Source organism: Antrostomus carolinensis, unplaced genomic scaffold (genome assembly GCF_000700745.2).
Source record: "Antrostomus carolinensis isolate BGI_N321 unplaced genomic scaffold, ASM70074v2 scaffold13845, whole genome shotgun sequence".
In the NCBI taxonomy this organism is placed as follows: domain Eukaryota; kingdom Metazoa; phylum Chordata; class Aves; order Caprimulgiformes; family Caprimulgidae; genus Antrostomus; species Antrostomus carolinensis.
The window spans coordinates 289970-313242 of record NW_010315826.1 but is presented as its reverse complement, the minus strand read 5'-3'; the positions used below and the strand labels follow the sequence as shown (position 1 = coordinate 313242).

The following is a 23273-nucleotide window of genomic DNA, read 5'->3' as shown; positions in this document are numbered from 1 at the left end:
AAAGGAGCTGCATGGCTTTGAAGAGTCTGTTTCACCTTGCAAGGATCCTCTTTAATTCCTTCTGGACCCTCCCTTCTTCCATCTCCCCTGCACTGTGCTCTTCGAACAACCCAGGCAACAAGCAAGCACCTCTGGGACGCAGGCAGGTGACTATGGGAATTGTGCTCACTTCCAGCCCCTGCCTGCATCCCAGCTCCTTCCTTCTACATCTGTACTCACACCCCAGAAGGGACCAGCACAGCTGCCCAGGACTTTGTGTCAAATTTTTAGCCATCATATCCCAGACAAAACTGTGGGCTCTGTTACTTGTACAGAGATTGATATCAACTCCCCAGGGCAAGCTGACAGCTTAAATCTGATGGCTGTGGGGTAGGGATGCCACTCAGACATGCAACCATTTGAGCACCAAGTACAGTTGCGATGCCTGGTGCAGATCAGACACACAGCTGAGCTGCACATCGCCTGGGTGGACACAGAGCTGCAGCACCTCACTCCATACATACCCCCTTGCTGCGTCTTGACCTGGATGATGTCCGAGGGGGGCCCGTCACCCACCGAAGTAAAGGCCAGGACGCGGATGCTGTACGTGGTCCCTGTGATGAGGCTCCCCACGGTGGTGAGGTGGCTGTCGTCGGTGTTGTGTTTCTGCCACATACTCAAAGGCAGATGTGGGTCGGTGGTGTAGTAAACACGGTACCCTCTGATCTGTCCATTTGGCTCCTCCGGTTGCTCCCACTGGACCAGCATGGTGCTGGCGCTCAGCATCCGTGCCTGGACTTTGAGGGGTGGACTTGAAGGAGCTTGCTCTCCTGTCCGTGCCTCGACCAGCTCACTGGGGGGACCCCTACCAATGTTATTGACTGCGATGACACGGAACTCATACTCCGAGAAGGGGCTGAGCCCACCTATGCTATAACGGGTTGTTGCCACACCATCCACCTCCTGGAACTGACCCTCCAAGGATTTGGGCTTGTACTGGATGACGTAATATGAAATGGGGTCAGAGTTGCCTGAATCCCAGGTGAGGGTCACGCTGGTAGCTGTCGTTTCAGTCACTAATGGCTCTGTTGGAGGTTTTGGCAGTGCTGCAATTGGAAGGCAGAGAGGTGTGATTTAAATAATTCAGTCAGCTCAAACCCTGCAATGTGCACGGGGATAAAAATGGAGCTGCCACCTCCCATTAACATTCTTCTTTAAAAGGCAGAAATCATTTCATACTCTAGAACATGCATTTTTATATTACCATATATTGCTTGAAGTGGTTCTTAATGGAAGGATAAACAGAGCAATCATGTTATTAGACGTGCTTGACGCACTTACCAGCAGCAGGCTAAATAAAGGTAATTCAACAGGGATGCAGGAATGTTTCTGCCATGGGGGTTCAGCTGGCAGTGGGAAGATGCTTGCTGGGCTGGGCTGGCCCTTAAGCTGATTTACAAAGGGATATAGTAAAGCAATCAGAGCACCACAGGTAGTCTGGAGCTATGCTTCTGCTTCCACAGAGACAGGATCTTAGGTCATAGGGAGTTCATGGACAGTGCTGTTAGATGGGTTGATGGGGGAATGCCTTGTAAGTATTACAGTACATGCAGGAGCGATACAGCCAGAGAAATTACCAACTTGCACATCCACTATTTCACTGGGTGGTGTCAAACTGCAACCAGACAATAAACCGTTACACAAGAACTCCGTGACACTGACATCTCTGAAGTGTTAATGAGAACCCAGCTACTGAAAGCAAGGATTTCCAAATTTGCCATTTTACCAAAAGAACAAAGAAAGAGAATGAGTGTGTGTGAGAGACTTGCAAAATACACAAATACTTTAGGACAATGACTGAATTAAACTCTACAGTAAGTTTAAACCTCCTACGAACCACTAGTTAAAGTCATTAGTGACTTGTAATGCAGCTATGCTTGACAAGGAACTAGGAAAAATGCTCAGTCCAAATTAAGATCCTCAAGTACTCAATTTTTGGCAAAGTCATCACGTTTCCACTTTCCGCATGGTTCAGGTGCAGAGGGCAGGCTCTTCAGCACAGGAGCGTGCCTGCTCTGAGCGCTGGGAGGATGCCTTTTCCAGTGCTACTGCAACACAAATACTTATAAAATCTGTGGGGACTGAACTGGCACGGGACGGAAGGGCACGCAACCCACAGCCAGACACCATACCACTACCCACGGAGGACTCAGCGAGGGCAGACACATTCTGCCCAATATTGTGGCCTGAAGGAACACATTTCCTAGAGCATCCAAGAAACTGGTAGCCTCCCTCAGGCTTTCAAGGACAGATGATATCCATCCTTTCCTTTGGAGAGCTGCAAGCTTGACTCTTACCAGCTCTTGGATGTTCAGCCTGCATGTGAGCAGGGGCCAGGTCTGGTACCTTCAATGCACTTACTGCAATCAGCTCTGTCTCATCTTGCTTCTCCTGTCTGTCCTGCAAACGGTCTACTTTCCAGCAAGCAGAGGAAAAGCAACGCTAGGTGTTGCAGAGGCAGTAAGACATTCAGAGTGATGGTGCAGAAAAGACAAACAGAGAAACAAGGAGGAAGGCAAAAGGCTAAAGGAGCTGAGCAGACCGCTCCCTGTCCTGGGGGCCTGTGCAGTCCTGGGGCAGCAGTGAGCATCAGGTCACCAGTCTCAGGTACAAAGAGGTAAATACTGGGAACCATCAGTGCAATGGTACAGTTCCCAGCTCCTTCTTCCACATCCAAACCACCTCCCCATCATGCCTTTTTCTTCCATACACTCTTGGGTACGTACTATAACCAAGGTAACCCCTGTACTTTGTAAAAAAACAGGGGCTGGAAAAGGTACTGACTAGCAGGCACTGTGAGTACAGGGAGCAGTGTGCAGCTAAGGTTAAAAGCATCTTCTGACTAGCACCAGGGAAAACAGAACTTGCTGTTAATCTCCAGGTCAGAGAGGGCTAACACTCAATTCTGTGATTTGTTCAAGCAGGGACTTGATGCTAAAGGTGGCCACAGTGCAGAAGGAGGCCTGCAAGAACAGACAGACTCAAAAGATGGAAAATCTGTGGAAATCTGAGCTACAAATCACCTGCAAGGAGAGTAGGAATGGGATAGTGTGGACCTGCTGGGCCCTAGATGGAAAGGCAGGACAAATACTTCAGCCTCCCATTAGGGAGCTGTCTAGGTGGTCTGCCCTGTACCCAGTGGTCAGCAATCAGCAATAAGATCCTGGGGCAAAGCCACCTGTGAAACGGTAGCAGGCAGCATGCCTTAGGGACAGCAACAAGACAGAGAGAAAGTGAAAGAGGCAGAGCAGTAAGAGAAAAAAGAAAACTGACAGAGGAATGTGCAACAATTGTAAAATGAACACGTATAGGACTTCCCTGCAGAGGGGAAGGATGCTCATTCTGCTAAGGTCCACAGACACTTCACATTGCTGAGATTAACCTTCTTGTCCTGCCCTTACTACAAGAGTACATTTCTGTGCAAACAGCTCTCTGACTGCAGACCTCTGCCCCAGGACAGCCCGTAGCCTGCTGCTGTGCTGAGCTGATCCTGCTGATGCACAGAACAAGCCAGAAATTGCTGGAATGAGCACAGACTCAATGAGGTTCCCCTGTGGCATAACAGGGACCCAGCCTGACACAAGCCTGTCTCCCATCAAGGAGAGAGGAAATGACCTTCAAAGCAAATCCTGTCCTGTGAGCAGGAAAAAACAAAGTTGTGGGATTGGGAACCTCCCTTGCAAAGTAGAAAAGTCACAGGAAACTGCAGTCAGTTGGCTGCACCCAAAAACACTTTGGCAAAGGGCTACACTGTTGAAATCCAAGTAGGAGCACTGCAAGGAACAATTCCTTACCTTTGACAGTGATCTGGGCTGTGGCTTCAATCATGCCAAGGGAGGAGATGGCCACGCAAGTGTAGTTGGCAGACTGCATGATATTATTCAGCTCCAGGACGTTCCTACCGACAGGCATCTCATCCTCTTTGGTCAGTTCCTCCACACCAGCCATCCACTTCACGTAGGGCATCGGAGCACCTACTGCCACGCACGTGAGGTTCACGCTCCCCCCAGGCATCACCTCATGGTTGCTTGGAGGAATAGAGAATCGAGGAGCAACACGTCGCACTGCAACAAGGAGGAGACAGCTAGTAGTGTCACAGAACCAGTAGAGAGCATGTTGTTGCATTGTGGGGGTATGTGAGGGGGGTTCAACGTTTTTGCCTGTCTATCCCTTAGGACAGATAAAATGAAGTGCAAAAGCTGTTCACTGCTTTGCCAAATTGCACACACTTTGCTCTACTTCCTTAGCCACTGGCATCTTATTAGAAGAACTCATTAAGGGATGGCTCAATCCATTCCCTCCAAACATAGCCCTTTGAAATCATATTACTAACATGAAACATTCCTCCATTTAAATTACATCCCTTTAATTAGAGAGCATGCACAAATGCCAGTCACACACTCTCTCTGTGCAGGGCCCACTGAAGCTCTGCAAAACGGTATTACCTTCTCAATTTATTATCTCTAGAGTAAAGCAACTCATCGTCCCTTAAACCTCACAGGGCCTGGGCAGGAGCAGCAGAAGGGCTTCTTTCTGAATTAGCACACGAGTGCTGCTAAATAAAATATAATTCGTTTCAAAATGTAACTCAGGTTCTACCTTGGCTCAGAAAAAAAGAGTCACCAGAGCTGCATGACATTGTCGGGGCCTGAACAGATCACCTTGCTGGGCAGGAGAGAACTAATCCTGACAGATGTGAGATCATATCCATTTTGACAGAAGAGAGCTGGGCTGGCAGAACCCTTCCCACCTTTGTGGCAGCACTTCGGGAGATGTATTCCTCCTTATTTCACCGCACAGTTTCTCTTCATATCAATCCCTTGCTGGGTATTTCATTCAAGACTTATTTGTAAGCAACTCTCAGCTACAATAAAGCTCTAAAGCTGCCTGCCATATGCATTCCCGTCAGGAAAATGACACTGAGAAATGAGGCCCCTTCTTCAGGGTTAGTGTTATGGGCCTATTTAAGCAAGGGTAGAGAAACAACTGTGCTCGGTAAATCTTTGTCTCCTCTGGGCAAGCTCATTTTAGTCTGTAGTTAAAAAGGGAAACTGCTTGAACGTGTCTCGCCCAGCAGCCCTGCTCTCCTCCAGCCTCCTCCACCATAAAGGCAGCTCCAGAGCATCGGCCAGGTTCACGACTAACCGGCTCCTGAGGAGCCTCTCCCTGCCAGCTTCGCTCCTCCATCAGTGCACTGGGCTGGCGGAGCAGCAAACAGCCACAGCACTGGGGGAAGGTGGAAACTGGGCAGGAGCCTGAGCGGAGCCAGCTCACAACACGCCACAGGCACGACCGGCCCCCCACATGGGCGCTGGGGGTCTGGGGGGACACGCTCTGCTGGCCTGGCTCCTGCCACCACGGCGTCTCTGCAGACAGGAAAGCTGCTGGCAGCCTAGCCAGCTGCAGAGGTGTCAGCTCCGCTTGCCAAGATGACTCTCCCCAAATCAAATTTCACTAGTGCTCTCTTTGATGATTCATCCCCAAACCAACAGGCTTGCAGAAATAGACTGAACACGGAAGCCCCCACACTAGCATGTACAACAGAGCTAAGTCTTCGTGATAAATTAGACAATACTGTCAACATTGTGTGTGTACTACACATCGTCTCGGTGACAAAGCAGGGCTCATTAGCTCTGTACCAGTCAGGGGAAGGAAAGGTTGCCTTGCTTTTTTGTTTTTGTTTTTGTTTTTTTTTTTTTTTCTTTTTGAACATCTAAATCCGAAGTCTTGCTGGTTGTTTCTTTTAATCAATTATTAAGTCTCAAATCAATGGGTACATGAGTGATCACCAGTGAGGCGTTACCTGACTGACGGGGCAGTGCTCCCCAAATGAGAGAGAACTGAAAGTGTACTCAAGTACTATGCAGTCATGAGAATACGGAGTTAACCTTATGGACATGGCAATGGTTTAACATGATGGCCTGTATTTCCAACCAAAGCATCACAGCACCATTCGTTAAGAGTCACGTTTCATTTTCCAATGAACATGGCGTCAAATTATTTCAGGTAGAAGCTGTTCAAATTCTGTCCCATCCAAGGACCAACCCACCCATTCCCACTGCATTAAAATAAAAAAGAGCAAACTTTGAGGATAAAGCCATAGGTGTGCACAGAGCACTCACGTACATGCACCGAGCAAACAGACTGGCAGGCACTGGAGGCCACTACAGAGTCAGAGAGAAAGCGGTGTCAGGACAGGGAGAGGGAAGGTGCCCAGGAATGTGCGTACAGGGACATGGGAAGATGAGACTGGAGGACAAGAGGCCATGCAGGAAGGTTAGAGCCCAGCAAGCACACAGATTGTGTCTCCCAGCCCTGTGAGACCAGAGGCAGAACAGCCCGCTGTAGACCCCCCTGCACCTCGCACCATGCCCCTGTGTCAAGCACTGCTTTCAGGGTGCTCCTGGGGCCATGCCAAACCCCATCAGCACTGTGTCCCCCTTGATGCAGAGGCAGTGCCTGTGGGCGCTGCAGCTGTCTCTCCCCAGGGAAGCCAGCAGCCAACTGCCCCCAGAGGCACTTCAAAGTGGCTGTGAACTCCCTCAGTAGCGCTTTGCAGGGTGAAGGGCTGAGCACCTCTGGAAGTGGCTGTCCCCTGTCCTGCCCACAGGGAAGCAGCAGAGGTGGTCGATGTGTTCATGTGCCTAGAGAAGGGATGAACAGCAAGGAAAACTCTCCTGCAGCTCAAACCGTACAGAGGGTGGGCAGGCTGCAGCATCGACCTTGACACGGGCCATGCCTGCTGCACACCGCAGCCTGCAGCACGGCAAGAAGCTGTGCGGGGCCTCACCTCTCAAACCTGGCAACAGAGGAGCAGTTCAACAGGCCTCTGTGGTGTATTTTTGCGACCCAGAACGGCTGTGCTGGCCTCCTCTCGTTAGCACACCGGCAGAGCTGCTAAGATGGGCCTGCTGCTCTGCACCAGAGAGCAGCCGAGCCCAAGGCACTGCAGCTGCTAAAAATGGATGGCATGTGTAGGGGTCAGCTCTCAACACAGGAGGCAGGAGGGGGTCAGGGCAATGCCTTCGGTGAGAGATCTGGCCCAGACGACACTCTGGCAGGAGCGCGTGCGAAGGAAGGGATGGGCTCCATCAGCCTCCCATCCTCTTGGGGGATAATTGGCAGCTTCTCGTCCCCGTCAGTACGGAGGGAGAAGCGGAGATGCTGTCAGTTAGCATTAGTGAGAGCTGGCAGAGCTCTCACAGCAGCTTGCAGAGCACCATCAACACATTCCTCAGGCTCAAGCCAGCGATTTAAGTCGCTTGCTTTTCTAGCCTAAGAGTCTGGTAATAATTTAAATCAGTGTAACTCCTCAAAAAGCAGCATTCTTAGAATTTCTGTCCAATTTACAAGTCAAATCACATGGGCTAGCACAGCCCATGATGCTACCTTAAGTGCTCCAGAAAATTTTGTTGTTCTTCATTTATTGCAGCAATGAAATTTCCCTTTTTATTACAATTTTCTTGACAAGAATTTGCAGTATTTTTTTTAATCTTCTTTTTGGACAGATATCAGAGAAGGTGGTTTGGAGGTTTTGCAAGAACAGCACAGGGAAAATTGCTCTGAATATTAAAATGATTTCAATGGACAATAATATAATTCAGAGGTTTAGTTAAACCAGCAGACTGTCAAAAATTAGATTCATTGTCATTTATCCCAAGAATAGTGCTGCTCCACTGTTCAGCACGCCTCCCTGGGAAGTGAAGTGAAACCCTGGAGCAGTGAGCAGTGCAGTGCGACCTGAGCCTGTGCCCTGGATCCCACAGGACAGGGAGAAAGGACAGTGTGGAGACTGGTTCCCCACTCACTGGGGCCACCATGGGGAAGAAGGAGGGGAGCAGGCAATGCAATAGCCACAGAGGTTGAGATTGAGAGATGTTAATAATTCAGCATGCATTAACATGCACATTCCTTGCCTTGAGAGAAAAGAGCATTAATCGATTGCCCAGCTCCTTTCACCATGGGAGTGGCTGTTTCCCAACGTCTCAGGTTCCCTCTGAGGGTGACATTACCCCCTTGGAGAACCAGGGACCCCCCTGTCCCTGCTCCTGTCTGCAAGAGTTGTAGGCTCTGAGCTCTGGGCACGAGTGCTCAGGGCTCCCAGGCCGGTGCTGTTAGCCCCTCTCTCGCATGCTGGCACACAGCAAGGCTCTGCTGGAAATCCGACAGTGCCAGGAGGACTGCCCATGCTTCCAAAACCCTGCGGTGCTGCTAGGGAAGGGGAAACCAAATTACTTTTCCCTGCTGGCTGTCTTGGCCTCAGTACAGCTGAGCAAAAGACAATGCTAACACCTCTCTAGCTTGCAGAGATGAAGGGACCTCTACTTGCCTGCTCTCGCTTCTGGGTTTCCTTCCTGCCATGCCTACCTGGCATCTACCTCTGGGCTTCATCTTCCCCTTTCCTGCCACCCCCATCGCAGCCTCACTGGACACTGCCCCAGGATGATGGAGAGCTGTGCCTGTGCTCTGCACACTGCTCTGCTCCTCTCTGAGGCCATACCAGCTGCTCCGGTCCTGCACCACCGTCCTGACATCCTCCCTGCTTTGCTCCTCCTCTGCACAAAGGAACAGCAGTCCGAAGTCTCCTTTGCTGTGAAGAAGGACGAGCACTGCCTGGGCTGTGCTGCTCCTCCCCGGCCCCCAGCACAGCAAAGGCAAGTTCAGAGGGCTGTGCTCTACCCTCCCAACTGGGATGAGAAGTAAAGTGATGCAGGGGCACATTTTTGAGGAGGTGAGACTACCCAATTTCATTACCCCAGCCAGGCAAGCTGGAGAATTCTAGGCACGTGGGGTGCATTCTTACCCTCACCACACTGCTACCCTGCCCAAAACTCCCACCTTCCTAATGGAATCACCTCCTCAGAGCTGGGAAAGACTGAATTTAGGAGAAGTCCTCAAACATGATCATCAGTCTGCACGGTTTACTCATCTGTAGACACCTTTCATCTCTCCCTAGTGCTATCATTTTAAGGAAGGACTTCAAATGGAAAGGCTGTTGCTGGAGTCTCACAATCTATTGACAGAATCAACAGCAGGAGAGGAAAAATTGGGACCAGAAAAAATGCATTTACAGTCTAATCTTGTGCTCAAACAATGCTGTACTATTTATGCTCCCAATGCATCCTTGAGTGCTGACATTTTATAGACAATTTCCAAAACAGGGCCTTGCCATTTTTGGATTATATTTCAGCTATAACTTTTAGGTCTAATTATTTGCGCTGACAACCACATATAAAAGAGGATATATCATTACAGTGGTGCAGCACTGGAGACACATCAGCATTCAGCATACTGACATACTAATAGCAAAGTAAGGGAGAGCAAGATTGTGGAGCTATGCAATTTGCATTTGCTCTCTGAAATTTCTCTGATGAAAATAACACAACATTAAGGAGGGGAATAAGAGAAAAGATCCACTGTATCAAGATAAAATAACTCGTTAATAAATAACCTTGTAGCAGTCACAGAGCAATAATTAAATGCATGGGTGAGCAGTACACAGTTTTAAGTAAAGCTGGAAAAATGTAAGATGTAATTATCAGTGCCAAACAAATTATAAGCACAGCAAATCCCAATGGAATATTTAGAAACTAATTTCTGGCTTCACATTAAATATTTGTGTACGTGGGTATTTTTTGTGGGGTAGGAAGGAGGGGTCGACACAAAGAATAAGAAATTAGCCGCTCCTGCTGGCTTATATCCATTCTCAGCTGCCTCCCCTCAGCTAAACCATGCGGCTAAAACGTTTAAGTGCCCTGTCAAAGGTTTACTCTCCAGAGGTGCCTGAGCCATCACAGCAGTGCTCCAAATTCACTGAAATCTGGGAGGCTTTGGGTCTTGGCTTTAATTTCTTCTCTTTTCTTCCTTGTTCTCATTTTTCATCATTGTCTTGGGCTCAGGTAATTTTATCCTCTACAAAATCTATTTTTAGAGGGTAAACAAGAAGGGCCCCGTGCCCCAGTACAATCTAAATGAGAGCACGTTCCAGGGAGAAAACCAGGAGCAAAGTCAGTGTACTGGAACAACTGCTATGACAACTTGTTAAAACTTGTTCCACTGATGATTATAAGATCAATTCATGCAGCTGCCTGATGGCATGTGTGAGAGGAGCCAGGGTCTCTTCCCCATGCCAGCCAGGAGCTGCACCGGGCTGGAGAGCCACTGTGAGCATCCACGTACTCCTGTGCACGTGGAGGGACAGACCCACACGGTACCTGTTCAGTGAAGGAGTCATCTCTGGAAACTAGCTCAGGATTTCTGCCAATAACACCAGCTTTCCTCAGCATGAAATCATGAGTGCCTCAAGCTAGGTCTGAAGCTAGGTTTAATTTAAAAGCTGGAGTTGCATTTCACTATTGTCCTTTATTTACCTCTGGCTCTCTGAGGGCAGCAGGATGGAGCAGGGCAAAGCACACATCAGGTTTTGCTGAGTGGCTACGAGCTTCGGCCACACATTGCCATGGGCCTCCCTGAGCCATCCTAGGTAAGGCTGGGGCCACTGCCAGAGCTCCCCGTTCTGCCAGCAAGAGAAAGACCCAGCCCAGGAAAGAAAGGAGAGGCAGACCTGCTCATGCAAAGGGCCCTTGTCCGGGCATGGAGAACTGGTCACCCCCAGAGCGGGGACTGCTGAGGAGCAGGGAAGCTGCCTCAGCAAGAGGACCTTGAATCTCTCAGGCAGCTGCTCCTGCTGCCCTTTGGCAAGGGCAGACAGCACGCTGGGTTCTTCTCCAGCTGAGATCAAAAGTAAGCTGTTCACCTCTAGAGAAAGTTAAAACTTTTAAAGCTACAGGAGAAACTGAAGAACCCATTCTCGCTAGCAGCTCGCGAGGAGACTGGAGATCATTCTGATCTCTGCTTCCAAAGACTGCTCTTGATCTCCGGCCAGAAAGCAGCAGCAGTTTAGAGGTATTAGACTGGCACCTAGCACAGGTAATGGGTTAGAGGAGGACCCCACATACAGTAGCATGCACTTCTTCCCACCCTACCTTTGGAAAAAACCGCCCTGGCTGGTATTTGCATGCAAAATATATTCTGTGCATTTTAAATCTCAAGCAACAAAGACATGCAAGCAAACTATCAATGCCATCACCAGAGTCACAGCAAACAGTAAGCAGATTTCATCAGGCACACTGTGGCTGTGCCTGGAAGGGAGCCAGAGTCTGTAGGGCCCCCTCCCCTTTTGGGGATGGCTCTCCTCTCCCTACTGGAAAAGTCCCATCTGATGTGGCGTACTGAAGATGGATAAGAAGTGAAAAGGACCAACCTTCTCGCTGATCTGAGAGATGAAAGTTTGTTTTGTTTGATGGCAGAGTGCGATGAAGATGAGGAGGGAATAAAAAAAGACAAGGAAAAACACAGAGAGTAAAAACAGGCCAAGCTTCATCTGTCCGCACACCACTGAAACGACAAGACAAGACTACAGAGGTCAGCCGTGACTTCCCACCGTGCACACACACTGCTCCATGTTGTGGACGAGAGTGCACCGCACTCGCACTGCTCTGGCCTGGAGCGGGGCTGGCCCCTCCGCCTCCTGACCCGCTTACCAAGGCAGGGTGGAGGGGACCACGTGTCTCACACATATTCACATGGAGGGTGCTTCAGGGCAGCCCCACACCGGGCCAGATGCTGGATGCACAGACACGTTTACACATCCAAAACACTCATGCACACACAGAGAGCAAGGGACTCCAGCCATCACACAGACTGACGTGCTCCCACACACCCACTCCAGCTATAAAGATGATGGCAAAGGCACTTTAAACCCATTGACCACACACTGGGAAGAGCATATACATAGATACGAATTTTATAAAGTATGAAAGAAATGTTCCAAGTGGTGAATGGAGTATCTTCTACCATGAAGAGCTGCTCCCCCTCTCCAAACAAAGAGCTAAATGCAGCAGAGAGGTATTAGGCAAGTGACAGACATGCGCAGTCTCAGCTGGGCTCAGTTTCAGGAGAGCGTTATTGGTACACTGTGCTGCGAGTGAGAGGTGGACAAGAAATCAGAAGGACAAAAACACCCAGAGAGAATTGAGCAGGTCCCAGTTTTTGTTCCTGCGGGAGAGACAGTAGAAGGTTAGTTGCATTTTCCTTATAGACAAAGGAGATCTTCTTTCTCTAGCAGAAGTGACCTCACTCCAGCTACAGATCTGTGGCTTATCGGCTGTAATCGAACCCTCGCTGAGAGAATAGAGAAGTAGATTTGATAGTTAAAAGAGGAGTGCTTATGAGTCACATTTTTGACGGGGGAAGGAGAAGGTGAGGGGAGGAATGTGCTTTCCAGCAGAAATTCTGCAAATTAGAGAACAGCATGTGACATCACACAGTGCAACAGTACAGTCAGCCATTTCCAGTGATTAGTGGACAGGATTTTAACCAACACTGACATGGTACAGACCAGGCAACAAACTGCCAATAACAGCTACAACAGTGGCCTACGAAGTGTAATGGAGCTTGCAGGAGAACAGCAAAACAGTTGTTTACATTTCTTCAATTGAACTGATACCAGGGGACCAGAACCAGCCAACTCAGAGCTTAACTGGTCCACAAGCAAGGGCCACATCCAGTGAGCATGCACTCAGACATCCTCAAAACAAACAGTCCTAACTTAAGGCCCAGGTTTCCTCTGGCCTGCTTCAGACAAGAGATTTACCTCTTGGTCCACAAAATATTAACATAAGGCTCATTTAATCCTGTGAGACCCTGTGATGGGATGGAACCTCTTTGTTACTGCTCCCAAGCCACCACTTTATTTCCCAATCTAATGGAGTGTATCACATCTGCATGGCATCAGCAGACAGCAAAGGGCTTCAGCCTTCCGCTCAGCTCTTGCCAACAGGAAAGATTTGTTTCCTGCCCTTGCCCAAGAAGGAGAGTGTTTCTGGCAAACCAGGCGTACCCAAGAATGACTGCATTTCTGGAAAGCAGCACTAACACTGCAATAGGGCAACACAAACTCCACCTGCTGCAAAGGTGGACCAACCTCCCACACCCGCTGGGACAGTGTGACTGAAGAGCAAGAGGTTGGTGAAGGGTGTAAGACTGGGGGATGATGCTGAACCAGCTACAGGAACACCTGTCCCTGCTGCAGAAGCACAGCAGCTGCAGAGCCTCCTCCTGCCCTTTGGAAGGGCTGATAGCCTCCAGCCACCCCAAAGGGACTTGCTGTGGTGCTGCTTGGTCTGCCCACGGGCAGAGGGAAGGGTGCTGCTGCAGCTGGGGAACGGCCAGGAGCTTTGTTTTGGGGAGCCCAGCAGGGATCGCACTGCATCAGTGTGAATGGACAGGAGTAGGCTCTGGCAGTGGCTTTCCCCACGTGTTGACACTTCAGATTAGAGTTGGAAAGGTGAGGAGACACATGTGAAACAGGCTAATTCAAACAGATTACTTTCTGGTCTGTCGAACAGGAACAAGTTTGGGGCCTGCTATTTGTCACTAATTGCTGGATTATCTCTTAATCTCTTATTATATTAGTGGTTTATGGGGAATAAAATCCAGTAGCAGGCTATTTTGGAACAGCCGTAAGGCAAGAGGGAACACCTGGGCAGAAAGTTCTCTCTTCTTTCCCTTTAGTTAATGCTTTAACAGCTGCTTCTTTATCTGAGATAAACCTGATAAATGGTAAATTGAAAGTTTCATCTCTTTACAGATCCCATTCACTTGCTCCCTTATCTCCAGTTCTCTATCCATGTCACTCCTAAGGTAAGAAGCGTGTATTGCCAACAGTTTTTCTGCTCTTTTACAAAGCAAATGACTCTGGGCAGTGACAGCAAATAACATCTGCCCCTCACGTAGGGACACCTGGCTGGGGTTACCCGGGGTATCCCCTGTGCAGAGTGCCACAGCTCACCAGGCATGCTACCGTGTTCCCACGAACCTGAGCTGCCTGGCAGCTAACTTAAACATGCCAGTCTACGTGCAAGACAAAGCAAGTCAAGTCACATCAGAAATGCCACCAGGGGATAGCAAACTCCGGAAGGTAAAAATGGGGCTCCTTTTGAGATCCTAGTTGAAACAGCAAAGAAGCAAAGAGCAAGGCCATATCAGAGACATGTCTGCTAGTCCTGACTGTCAGATGGCTCCAGCACTCTGTAGGCAGAAATTCCTATTTTGACTTTAGACCTGGACATGCTGGAGAGTTGGGCGGAAAGGAACCTGATGAGGTTCAACAAGAGCAAGTGTAGAGTCCTTCACCTGGGGAGGAATAACCACATGCACCAGTACAGGTTAGGGGCTGACCTGCTGGAGAGGAGCTCTGTGGAAAAGGACCTGGGTGTGCTGGTGAGCAGCAGGCTGGCCATGAGCCAGCAGTGTGTCCTTGGGGCCAGGAAGGCCAACAGTGTCCTGGGGTGCATTAAAAAGAGAGTGGCCAGCAGGTCCAGGGAGGTTCTCCTCCCCCTCTACTCTGCCCTGGTGAGGACACATCTGGAATATTGTGTCCAGTTCTCAGCTCCTCAGTTCAAGAAAGACAGGGATCTTCCAGAGAGAGTCCAGCAGAGGCCACAAAGATGATGAGGGGCCCGGAGCATCTTCTGTATGAGGAAAGGCTGAGAGCGCTGGGACTCTTCAGCCTGGAGAAGAGAAGACCGAGAGGGGATCTTATCAATCTCTATAAATACCTGAAGTGCGGGGGCCAAATTGATGGGGCTGGGCTCTTTTCAGTAGTACCCTGTGACAGGACAAAGGGCAATGGGCAAAAACTGGAACACTAAAAGATCCACACAAACTTAAGGAAAAACTTCTTTACTGTGGGGGTGACAGAGCACTGGCATAGGCTGCCCAGAGAGCCTATCTCCAGTGAGATGTTCATCCTTCAGAGCCCATCTCTGGAGATGTTCAAAACCCGTCTGGATGCTTTCCTGTGCAACCTGCTGTAGGGAACCTGCTTTGGCGGGGGATGGACTAGATGATCTCCTGAGGTCCCTTCCAACCCCTGTGATTCTGTGACTCAATTTGGCTTTTACTCTGCCACAGACATGCTCGTCGTCTGCAGCAGCAACAATACTCCAACCACAGCAGCTTGTTGCAGAAAGAATGAGTTTGGGCTTATGGGAGGCTCTGCTTTTGTGTATTCTTGGGCATTAGCTCCCTGAAACAAGGAAGAGGGCTGTGGCCAGGATACCACTGCACAGGTCTGAGAGTTTAGATCACTAGCTCAAACAAAAGAACACATTTCCAAAGCTTTTCAGAGCGGGAAGCTAATACTTCCCTGAAAGCAACAAGAAAGTTCATTATCCCAATTGGCTCTGCAATTCTGCTGGGAACTGCCAGCATCTGTCCTGCACTGAAAACCCTCTGGTGCTATGCAAGGCATTAATATAAAGGCAAACCTAGGCATTTTGGAATCCAAAAGACAGAGAGGTTAACAAAAACCCAGAGGGTGATGAACCTGTTCCTGCTTATCTCCAAAAGCACATCTTGTGTCTCAAGGACTCCACATAAATAAAATTTTATCCTTTACAGCTTTTAGAGGTAAAGAGGAACAAAAGGACAGATTGTCTTTTCTATGCCAGATTACATTAGAATAAGACAACCTCCCATTATATGTGATCAACAGTGTTCTCATGCCACAATGATGAGTATATTCCATCCTAGAGAAGCAGACAGGATGCTCAGGGCTCCTAACCCATCCTTTCCCATTCATAGTGCTCACACATGCGTGCATCAATTCAATTAAGAGCAGAAAATCTCAGAGCACCAGAGATGGATTTCCTAAACCTTTGGGCAAGTGGATATGGAAGGGGAGGGAATGGACATTTAGTCAGCACAGACACACAGGCCTATGCAGGTCATGTAGGGGGGGAGGGAGAAATAGGTTTCCAAGTCCATTTGTGTTGTATTATCATGCACCGACCCACCAGCCACCCTCCTTCTATTTTTCATAAAGGTCATTTTACAAATAATCAGACTTGAAACTTGCATTGCACTTTTAACTGCCAAAGGACTTTGCAAGGAATAAGACTGTTAAGCTTATTTAGTTGAGTTCTTTAAAGCACATTGAAATCTTTAGATGAAATGTGCTGCTAGTAGAAGGACAAAGAACTATTATTTATTAAACTGTGATCATTATAATCATTACAGCATAGCAAAATGCTCATAGAAACACTAATGGTGTGAACACTTCACCCCAGGAGAAGACCTGACAAAAATATTCATAGTATTACATAGGGAAGAGAAAACTTGGCAGAAGCCTCTACGTGCCTCTCTGGATCTGATGCCAACCAGCTCCAGTTTGAGGACACACAGTCGCAGCAGCATGAGCCACAGTGCTGACTGAGCAGCAAGTGCCTGCTGGTGCCGAACGCTGTGCAGCTCTGTCCATGCCGCTGGCTGCGCCCACCCCCAGCGCGCTTACAACCAGCCAAGGTGCATCTGCCCAAACTACAGCTGCCCTGACTTGGGCTACAGCAGTAGCTTCAGCAGAGAACAGCACCCAGAGGCAGAGGAAATTAAGTTAAAAGTACTGAAAACCCATAAAAAGGGAGTATACTTTCTTCATCAAAGGGTCACTGCTCTCTGTTGCACTGCTCTACTGCAGCATGATCTTGAGGTCAGGACTGCACAGGGTGTACGTAGGGAGACCACGGCCCTTCAGACCCGCAGCCCTCCTCAGCCACGTACCAGCTGCCGAGGGGTAGTTACTCTGTGGCCTCTATCACAGCCTATTAATTCTGCTTCCTCTGATGGTCCCAAGCAGACATCTGTCCGAAGCAGCAGTCTGGGTCATCCGGTCTGAATCAACTGCCCGTTTGTGTTTCCTGTCATCCAGGCACCTCCCTTGCAAATCTCCAGCCTCTGCTTGTCTGCAATCACTGCCAGGCCCTCAAGCACTGGCAGTGCCCTTCTCTGGTCAAGGGTTACCCTCATCAGCCCTGAGAGGCAGGTTTAAGGGAGCACATTGCCAGAAGTGTGCGTATAGCTGCGCTGTAAACAAACATACTCCCTGTTATTTAGCCATTTTTCAGATATCCCCAGTTTTGGTTGCTGACTGTTTGACCACTGTCCTCAGCTTTTACTCTTCTGGCAATACCCTTGAGCTTCCACTGTTGTTGCTATTTTAGCTGTTTTAATATTACATCAGCAGAAAATGTTCTTTTTAAAGGCTTCAAGTCTTGTTGCTCCAGGCTCATGTCAGTCATTCAGAATTATTATTATTTACACAAGGTCCCCACTGCAGTAAGCATCATATAGCTGCAAATAGCCATGTCGGTGAGCTCCCTCTGTCTGAGCCCAAGCTATTGCCAAGTCCCAAAGTGTAAAACCCTACGGAAGCCAGAGAACCGCTGCTAGGGACAGAGCCACAATCCTAATTTCATTTTGGGTGACGGCTCCTTAGTGAAACTTGGCAAATAAAACTTCAGATTGCAAGCAAGTTTCCCTGCTGCCAAATGAAATGCGAGACTGGCCTTTCAAAAAGCAGATCAAGAGAGCACAGATTTTTGCAGTAATACCATTTCTATTTACTGTAGTCTCATTTACTAGTTTGTGATTTGGGGACAGAGGAGACAATTCAGTTTTAAATTGTCTTTCTTTAAAAGCAGCTGTGCAGCTGCTTCTCTACAGTATGTGCAGCATTTTGGGCCAGGGAACTCACTGCACTTGCCCCACTGGACTGTGCCTCAAAGGCCTGAAAAGTAGCTCTTAAGAAGCAAAAACTGGGCAGCAGATTTCTCATTTGATGGGAATTATGCAGCCAATGCTCCAAGAAGCACTATTCTAATAGCATCTGCATTGCTAACTGCTGTAAGCAGCACTGGGGAACACACCCAGTGAACTCCACAGCGTATTAATAAGGATATTCTTATACACAGTCTTCCTGCCTATCTGCTTCATTGAAGTAGGAAAAAAATTAATGCTACGTGTAGAGAAAGAGAAGGGCAGAAAAAACATTTTATACAGGGTAAGAGTAAAATAACAGTGCCTCTGTTGAGGGGAGCACCACACAGGCCACCACCTTCACAGGCATTTAATAGGACAAGACTTATGGCTGAAAATGCTCCTCCTTGTGCAGAAGTTCCTGAAGCTGTAGGCAAATGAAGAGTGAAATGTATTCATAAAAACCGAATAGCATAGGTGAATCAGTGCAATTATACTATACTCCCAGTGAGCACGATGAAATGACACTACCTTTTTTTTCCCCCCATATGAGGTCCAATCTGCCTTCTACTCTTAAATCAATTTTTTGTATGTCTGGAATCAACTTCTTGGATTTTTGCTGCTAAATTAGACAGTAAACTCTCTGGATTAGAGGAATCACATCTTTCATACGTTTTCTATTTCCTTCCCTTCTCCCTGCAGTACTAAGTCCCAAATCTAATCATTGTTACAAGGTACTGCAGTACATGTAACCACGGACCACATGTAACCCAGACCAGCACTGGCAAGTATGCTTGAGCTGAAAAGGTGGGACAGGAATACGCCACTGTGACCCTGTCAAAGTCCTTGATATGCTCCAGATAGCTACCTCACCTTGGCATGATCCCCACTCTTGCTTTCTCTCTACTCTTGCTCCTCTGATAGTCTGGATGTTTTCTGCAACCTTCCATGCATGGAGGGCTGAAGAGCAGCAATGGGAGGCAGTCAGCTCCCAGTGCTGGTCCCCAGCCCCATCCCAGCTCTACAGCAGCAGAACGATAGACCTGTCAGTCCAGAAGCAGAAGGCTTACGAGGGTTGCCTTCCAGCACACTTAGTGAGATGAAAATAATAGCTTCAAGGAAAATGCATCCATTTTCCTTTACAAATCCCTGGTGTAGAAATGTTTTAACTTTTAATGAAGTCCATCTGTGCAGAAGTGCTGGCTCTGAAGGATTCATAGACACAAGACACTGGCATAGCCTGCTCCTTCCTCCTCCTGTTCTTTCATTGATATAGGAAGCCCTGAGCAGTGCCTGGATACTCCTTCTCAGCACCCAGTATCTTCCTTTGTTAGCATGAAAAGTATGATAAAGATGCTAATGTGCTTTCTAACACAGCACACTCACAAAGGATTACCTGGGAGGCTAGGAAAGGGGAGGACATGATCAAAAACATAAACCCCAAGAGTCAGGAGACAAACAAACATTTGAACTCTTTAAAAAACAATAGGCTGTAAATTAGAGCAGACACGAGCAGTCTTGAGAGCTACACAGGGTGGAAATTAGTACTTGCTGCTCAGTACTCAGCCATGCTTTCTGAGAAAGTGGCCAACTTCATTTGCTATCAGAAACTGTAAGTACAAATACCATCTAGGACCTAGTACACACAGTGAATTTAATCTGATAATAATTTATGGGGTATCCTGTCTTAAATATACAGCAGGGTTTTATCAGGATCACACAGGTTGGAGACTGACATTGTAAAGATTATGTGCAATAAAAAGGCTTGTTCCAAAAATTTATGTGTAAGAAAATGACAGTTAAAAGCAAAGCATATGCCTAAGAACATGCTTTCTTTGGTGGATATCAAGATCCTTTCACATGTGCAGACCATCAACAGCCCATGCCTAGCCCCAACAGGACAGATGAACCTTGCTGAGCAGCAAGCCGAGTGTAAAATTCAGTATACTCCTCAGTCCCACAGGGTTCACTTGCTAAATAAAGAGTGTTCATTAGAAAGAGGAGGTTTTTCTACCTCTTGAGGCTCCTATGCCTTTTTTCAGCCACGCCTCTACAGAAAACAGAACATTGAGAGTCTGAGCATGTCACAGGAAGGAAAAGCATCCCAAATACTGCAGCAAAACAGCTGGGTATCCACAGAAATCTATGCAACAACAGCCAACCTGGTAACTAGGATCTTTTCCCTCAGAGTGCAAAGTGACAATCTGGGATAAGTTTTAGTACAGCTTGCCTGAAAAATGAACTTGCGAGAATACAGGGAGTTTAAAATCATCCATAATTACACTGTGAGAGTGAAAGGAGTGATTCCACTGCATAGATATAGCTTTATCTTCTGAATATGCTTAATTGGATACTTCAGTCTTCCAAAGACTCTTATAATCCAAATTATGCTGCAAAATAAAAAAGCAGTTCCCCAGAATAAGCAAAGAAAACAATGCCAGAAGCCACCTCTAGAAGTAAACATACAGCATGTGAAAACTTAATCATTCTCATGTCCTCTTTCCATACTAACCAATGCATATTCAGCTTTCAGATTGTATATTCTTTCTTCAAAACAGAGGAAGGAAGAAACGAAGATGAGATTTTATTATTAGACAGTTGATTTACTATGTGTAAATAAAATCTGGTTCTAACTTCCTAACAAACAATGGGTAGCACCAGCACAAGAATCTTCTTTTTCTTGGGAAAATCCGTAACTACATTTCCCAGGGGTTCCTGACCAGTGGCTCTGGTTATACAGATTTTCACATGAAGCAGCACATTTTTTTCTTGTTGAAACTAACAGAAAGTGTACATGGAATTTAGCCCTTCCTTCTCTCCAAGCTAACTCAAACACCTTTAACGCAGAGAAAGAAAACTGTCAGGAGACTGTCCTAATGTAAAACCTAGTTATTCTGGTATGTTGAAAATAGTTTTAAATTGGCAAAATAGCATAACCATTAGAAAAATCACTTTACATGAATTGCCGTTAATTTCCAGCAGGTTCCCAGTGTGAGCCATTAATACCTAGAGGCTCAATCATTGATGCATATAAGATGGATTAGGAAAACTCCAAAAAGCTGTTCAGTTTTTAAAGATACACATTCCAAAGCAGAGGCCTAAATATCAGCTCACCTATAGCTGAGCACCTCTTGCTTATCAGAGTATGACCAGTTTTATGCCACTCCACCAAAGGTTAGTTTATACTAAGAGGATTAAGCACCCAAATAAAATAACTATGACACAAAATTAAGGAGTTTGTGGGAGAAAGGAATTCCAATTCTGCCCATATTTCAGCATTTTACATAATACCATATAAACAACAAAAACAGATTTCCAGAAATGTGAGTCAAACCCAATGTGGATGAAAGATTGTGCAGTTTTTTGAGCAAGAGGCCATATAACACAAACCAGAAAGTGTCATCAGGGCACTATGAGAGGGAACACACTCCTTCACTGAAAGCCGTGGAACCTTTTGGGCAGGAGGAGAGTGACCCCCTCGGGTGGAAGCTGCTCTTACCTCGAACGTAAAGGTTTGCTGGGGCAGAGTAGCGGGTTCCTGCGCTGTTGGTTGCAACACATTCATATTTGCCTTGGTCTGACTCCTCGCTGTTCTCTATTTGCAGAGCTCCTGTACACAAAGAAGATGACACAAACAGTTCAGGTTATGGCAAATCTGGTAACTGAAAAGCCAACCTCAGAAAAGGAAGGCCATGCCCCACGCTTTTAAAGTATCTTCCTGGATAAACATATTGTGATGTTGTTCCCTGGACCCACAGGGTACCAGCATGCAGCCAAAAGATACCCAGTCTGCTGTTAGAAGCTTGTGAAATTGATTATTGTTATTTTTTTAATGTACAATGAACCAGTTACTGATGTATTTCCAACCACCCCAACCACTTATATTCATTGCTTCAATAAAGGAAAAAAACATACACACACACATATTAATTACAGCTTTGTATGGGATTCCTGTGTAATAAAAAGGACCTTTAATAAGCCTTTAATCAAAACAGCCAAGCACAAAGCGCACTAACTGTAGCTGTTTGCTGCTTATCTGATGCACACAAAGCCTAGCAAATGCTCAACAAATTGCGACCTTCCTGCAGAAGCTGGCAGAGTCTCATTTCTCCCACCTCACCATCCCTCATTCCAACAGACATCCTCTTTAAACACTTCGCCTTGCATCAGCTTTCTCCACATCAGTGATCTCCTTGTCCTTTCAGATTTCATTATACATGATACAGAAAGATTAGAAACTCAGCCTGAGACCTCACAGATACACACCAATGCAATACACCCATTTTGCCCCACAGCGCTCAGGAGGGTGAAAGCCACCCTCCCTTTGTCCCGGCAGTGCCTCCTCTTCCAGCTTTGGGTCAGGAAGAGTTGCTTAGTGCCAACTGCGTGTTCCTTGGGACATGATCTGACCCCATCCCCAAAGTGCCAGATGCATGAGGGGCACATCTAAAATAATTGCAATATTCACCAGAGCACGCAGAGTAGCAATTTACATGGGGAATCCGTGGAGTGCCTATGATGTGGAAGCGAGTGCTGGTCTGAGGTGGTTTTCTCTCCTCTGCTCAGCCTATTCCATTGATGTCCAGCACCACTCGGCCTGGGAGGTTTGTCTTTCATCCAACTTGCCTAGCAGAGCTGATTACAAAACCCGTCACATCTAAACCCCCCTAACTGGGCCCCATATGCAGACTAAAAGATGGAGGTGCTGAGAAAGAAAGAAGCAGGATGTATATGACAGCAAGCTGGCACTGCAAGAGCGAACGGCCGTTGGCCAGACACTGAAGCACGGCCAGACACTGGAGCGGCTGGTGCTCAGCCTGCTTCCCCCAGGCAATGTGCGAATAATTTTTAAAGTGCCTCCAAGTGCTCAGATTCTGCTGGTTAGGATTGCCTATAAGGGGGGAACTTTGCTCACAAACCATATACTGAACTAAAAGAAAACATTAACCCCTTTGCTTGTAAGGATTTGAACTCATTTCTGCCTGCCACGGTTCAAAACGACCACTGAGAGCGGCACTGAGAATAGCTGGTGAAATTGCCTTCTCCCTTCTTGCTGGTTCAAGCTGCAGAGGTCAAACTCAGTTTTTCATATCATCAGAACAGAAGAAAAACTAATGTGAATCAACCACTGCCACCTACATTATTTAGAAGGATAAATTGAGACTGTAGCATAAGTCTATATGTCATGGGGAAAAATGAACTTCCCTGGGTTCTGCCATATAATAAAAATGATGTACAGAGCCCTCCCTATTGTTGCATTAGTGCTGGAAATGAGGCTTCAGCTAGACAGAGAAAGCTTGTTTGCAAAAGTCTTTCTACCTACTAACAAAAGGACCTGCTAGCTTTCCCTAGCCATGGTGCTCTCTGGACACCCACGGGCCAAAGCCTATAGAACACTGCTGCTTAATTCGGGGAGAACCTTGAATTTCTACATGCTATTTGGGAAAAACATCTTCAAGCAGACAGCAGCATGACAGGCAATGGAGCAGGAGGAAGCTTCCCAGCATTGACAAGACACAGAAAACGAGAGAATCTAGAAATGGAAAAGACCAATTAGGTTATCTTGTGCATCCCTGGGGGCCAGGGCAGAATTGCTCCCTGTTGTAAATGTACTTGTGTTCTGTCCAATCCCATTT

At 47.4% G+C, this 23273-nt stretch overlaps 1 protein-coding gene across 1 annotated transcript in view; it reads right to left on the bottom strand.

Moving 5' to 3' along the window:
• Positions 1 to 23273, bottom strand: part of PTPRF (protein tyrosine phosphatase receptor type F) — a 292186-nt gene that overhangs the window by 70517 nt on the left and 198396 nt on the right. Inside the window, exons 8-11 of the mRNA XM_029084975.1 lie at positions 21137 to 21247; positions 11303 to 11314; positions 3834 to 4103; positions 504 to 1085 (exon numbers count right to left, since the gene is read on the bottom strand). Of these exons, the coding sequence (XP_028940808.1) occupies positions 504 to 1085; positions 3834 to 4103; positions 11303 to 11314; positions 21137 to 21247 (975 nt within the window). The remainder of the gene's footprint in view (positions 1 to 503; positions 1086 to 3833; positions 4104 to 11302; positions 11315 to 21136; positions 21248 to 23273) is intronic.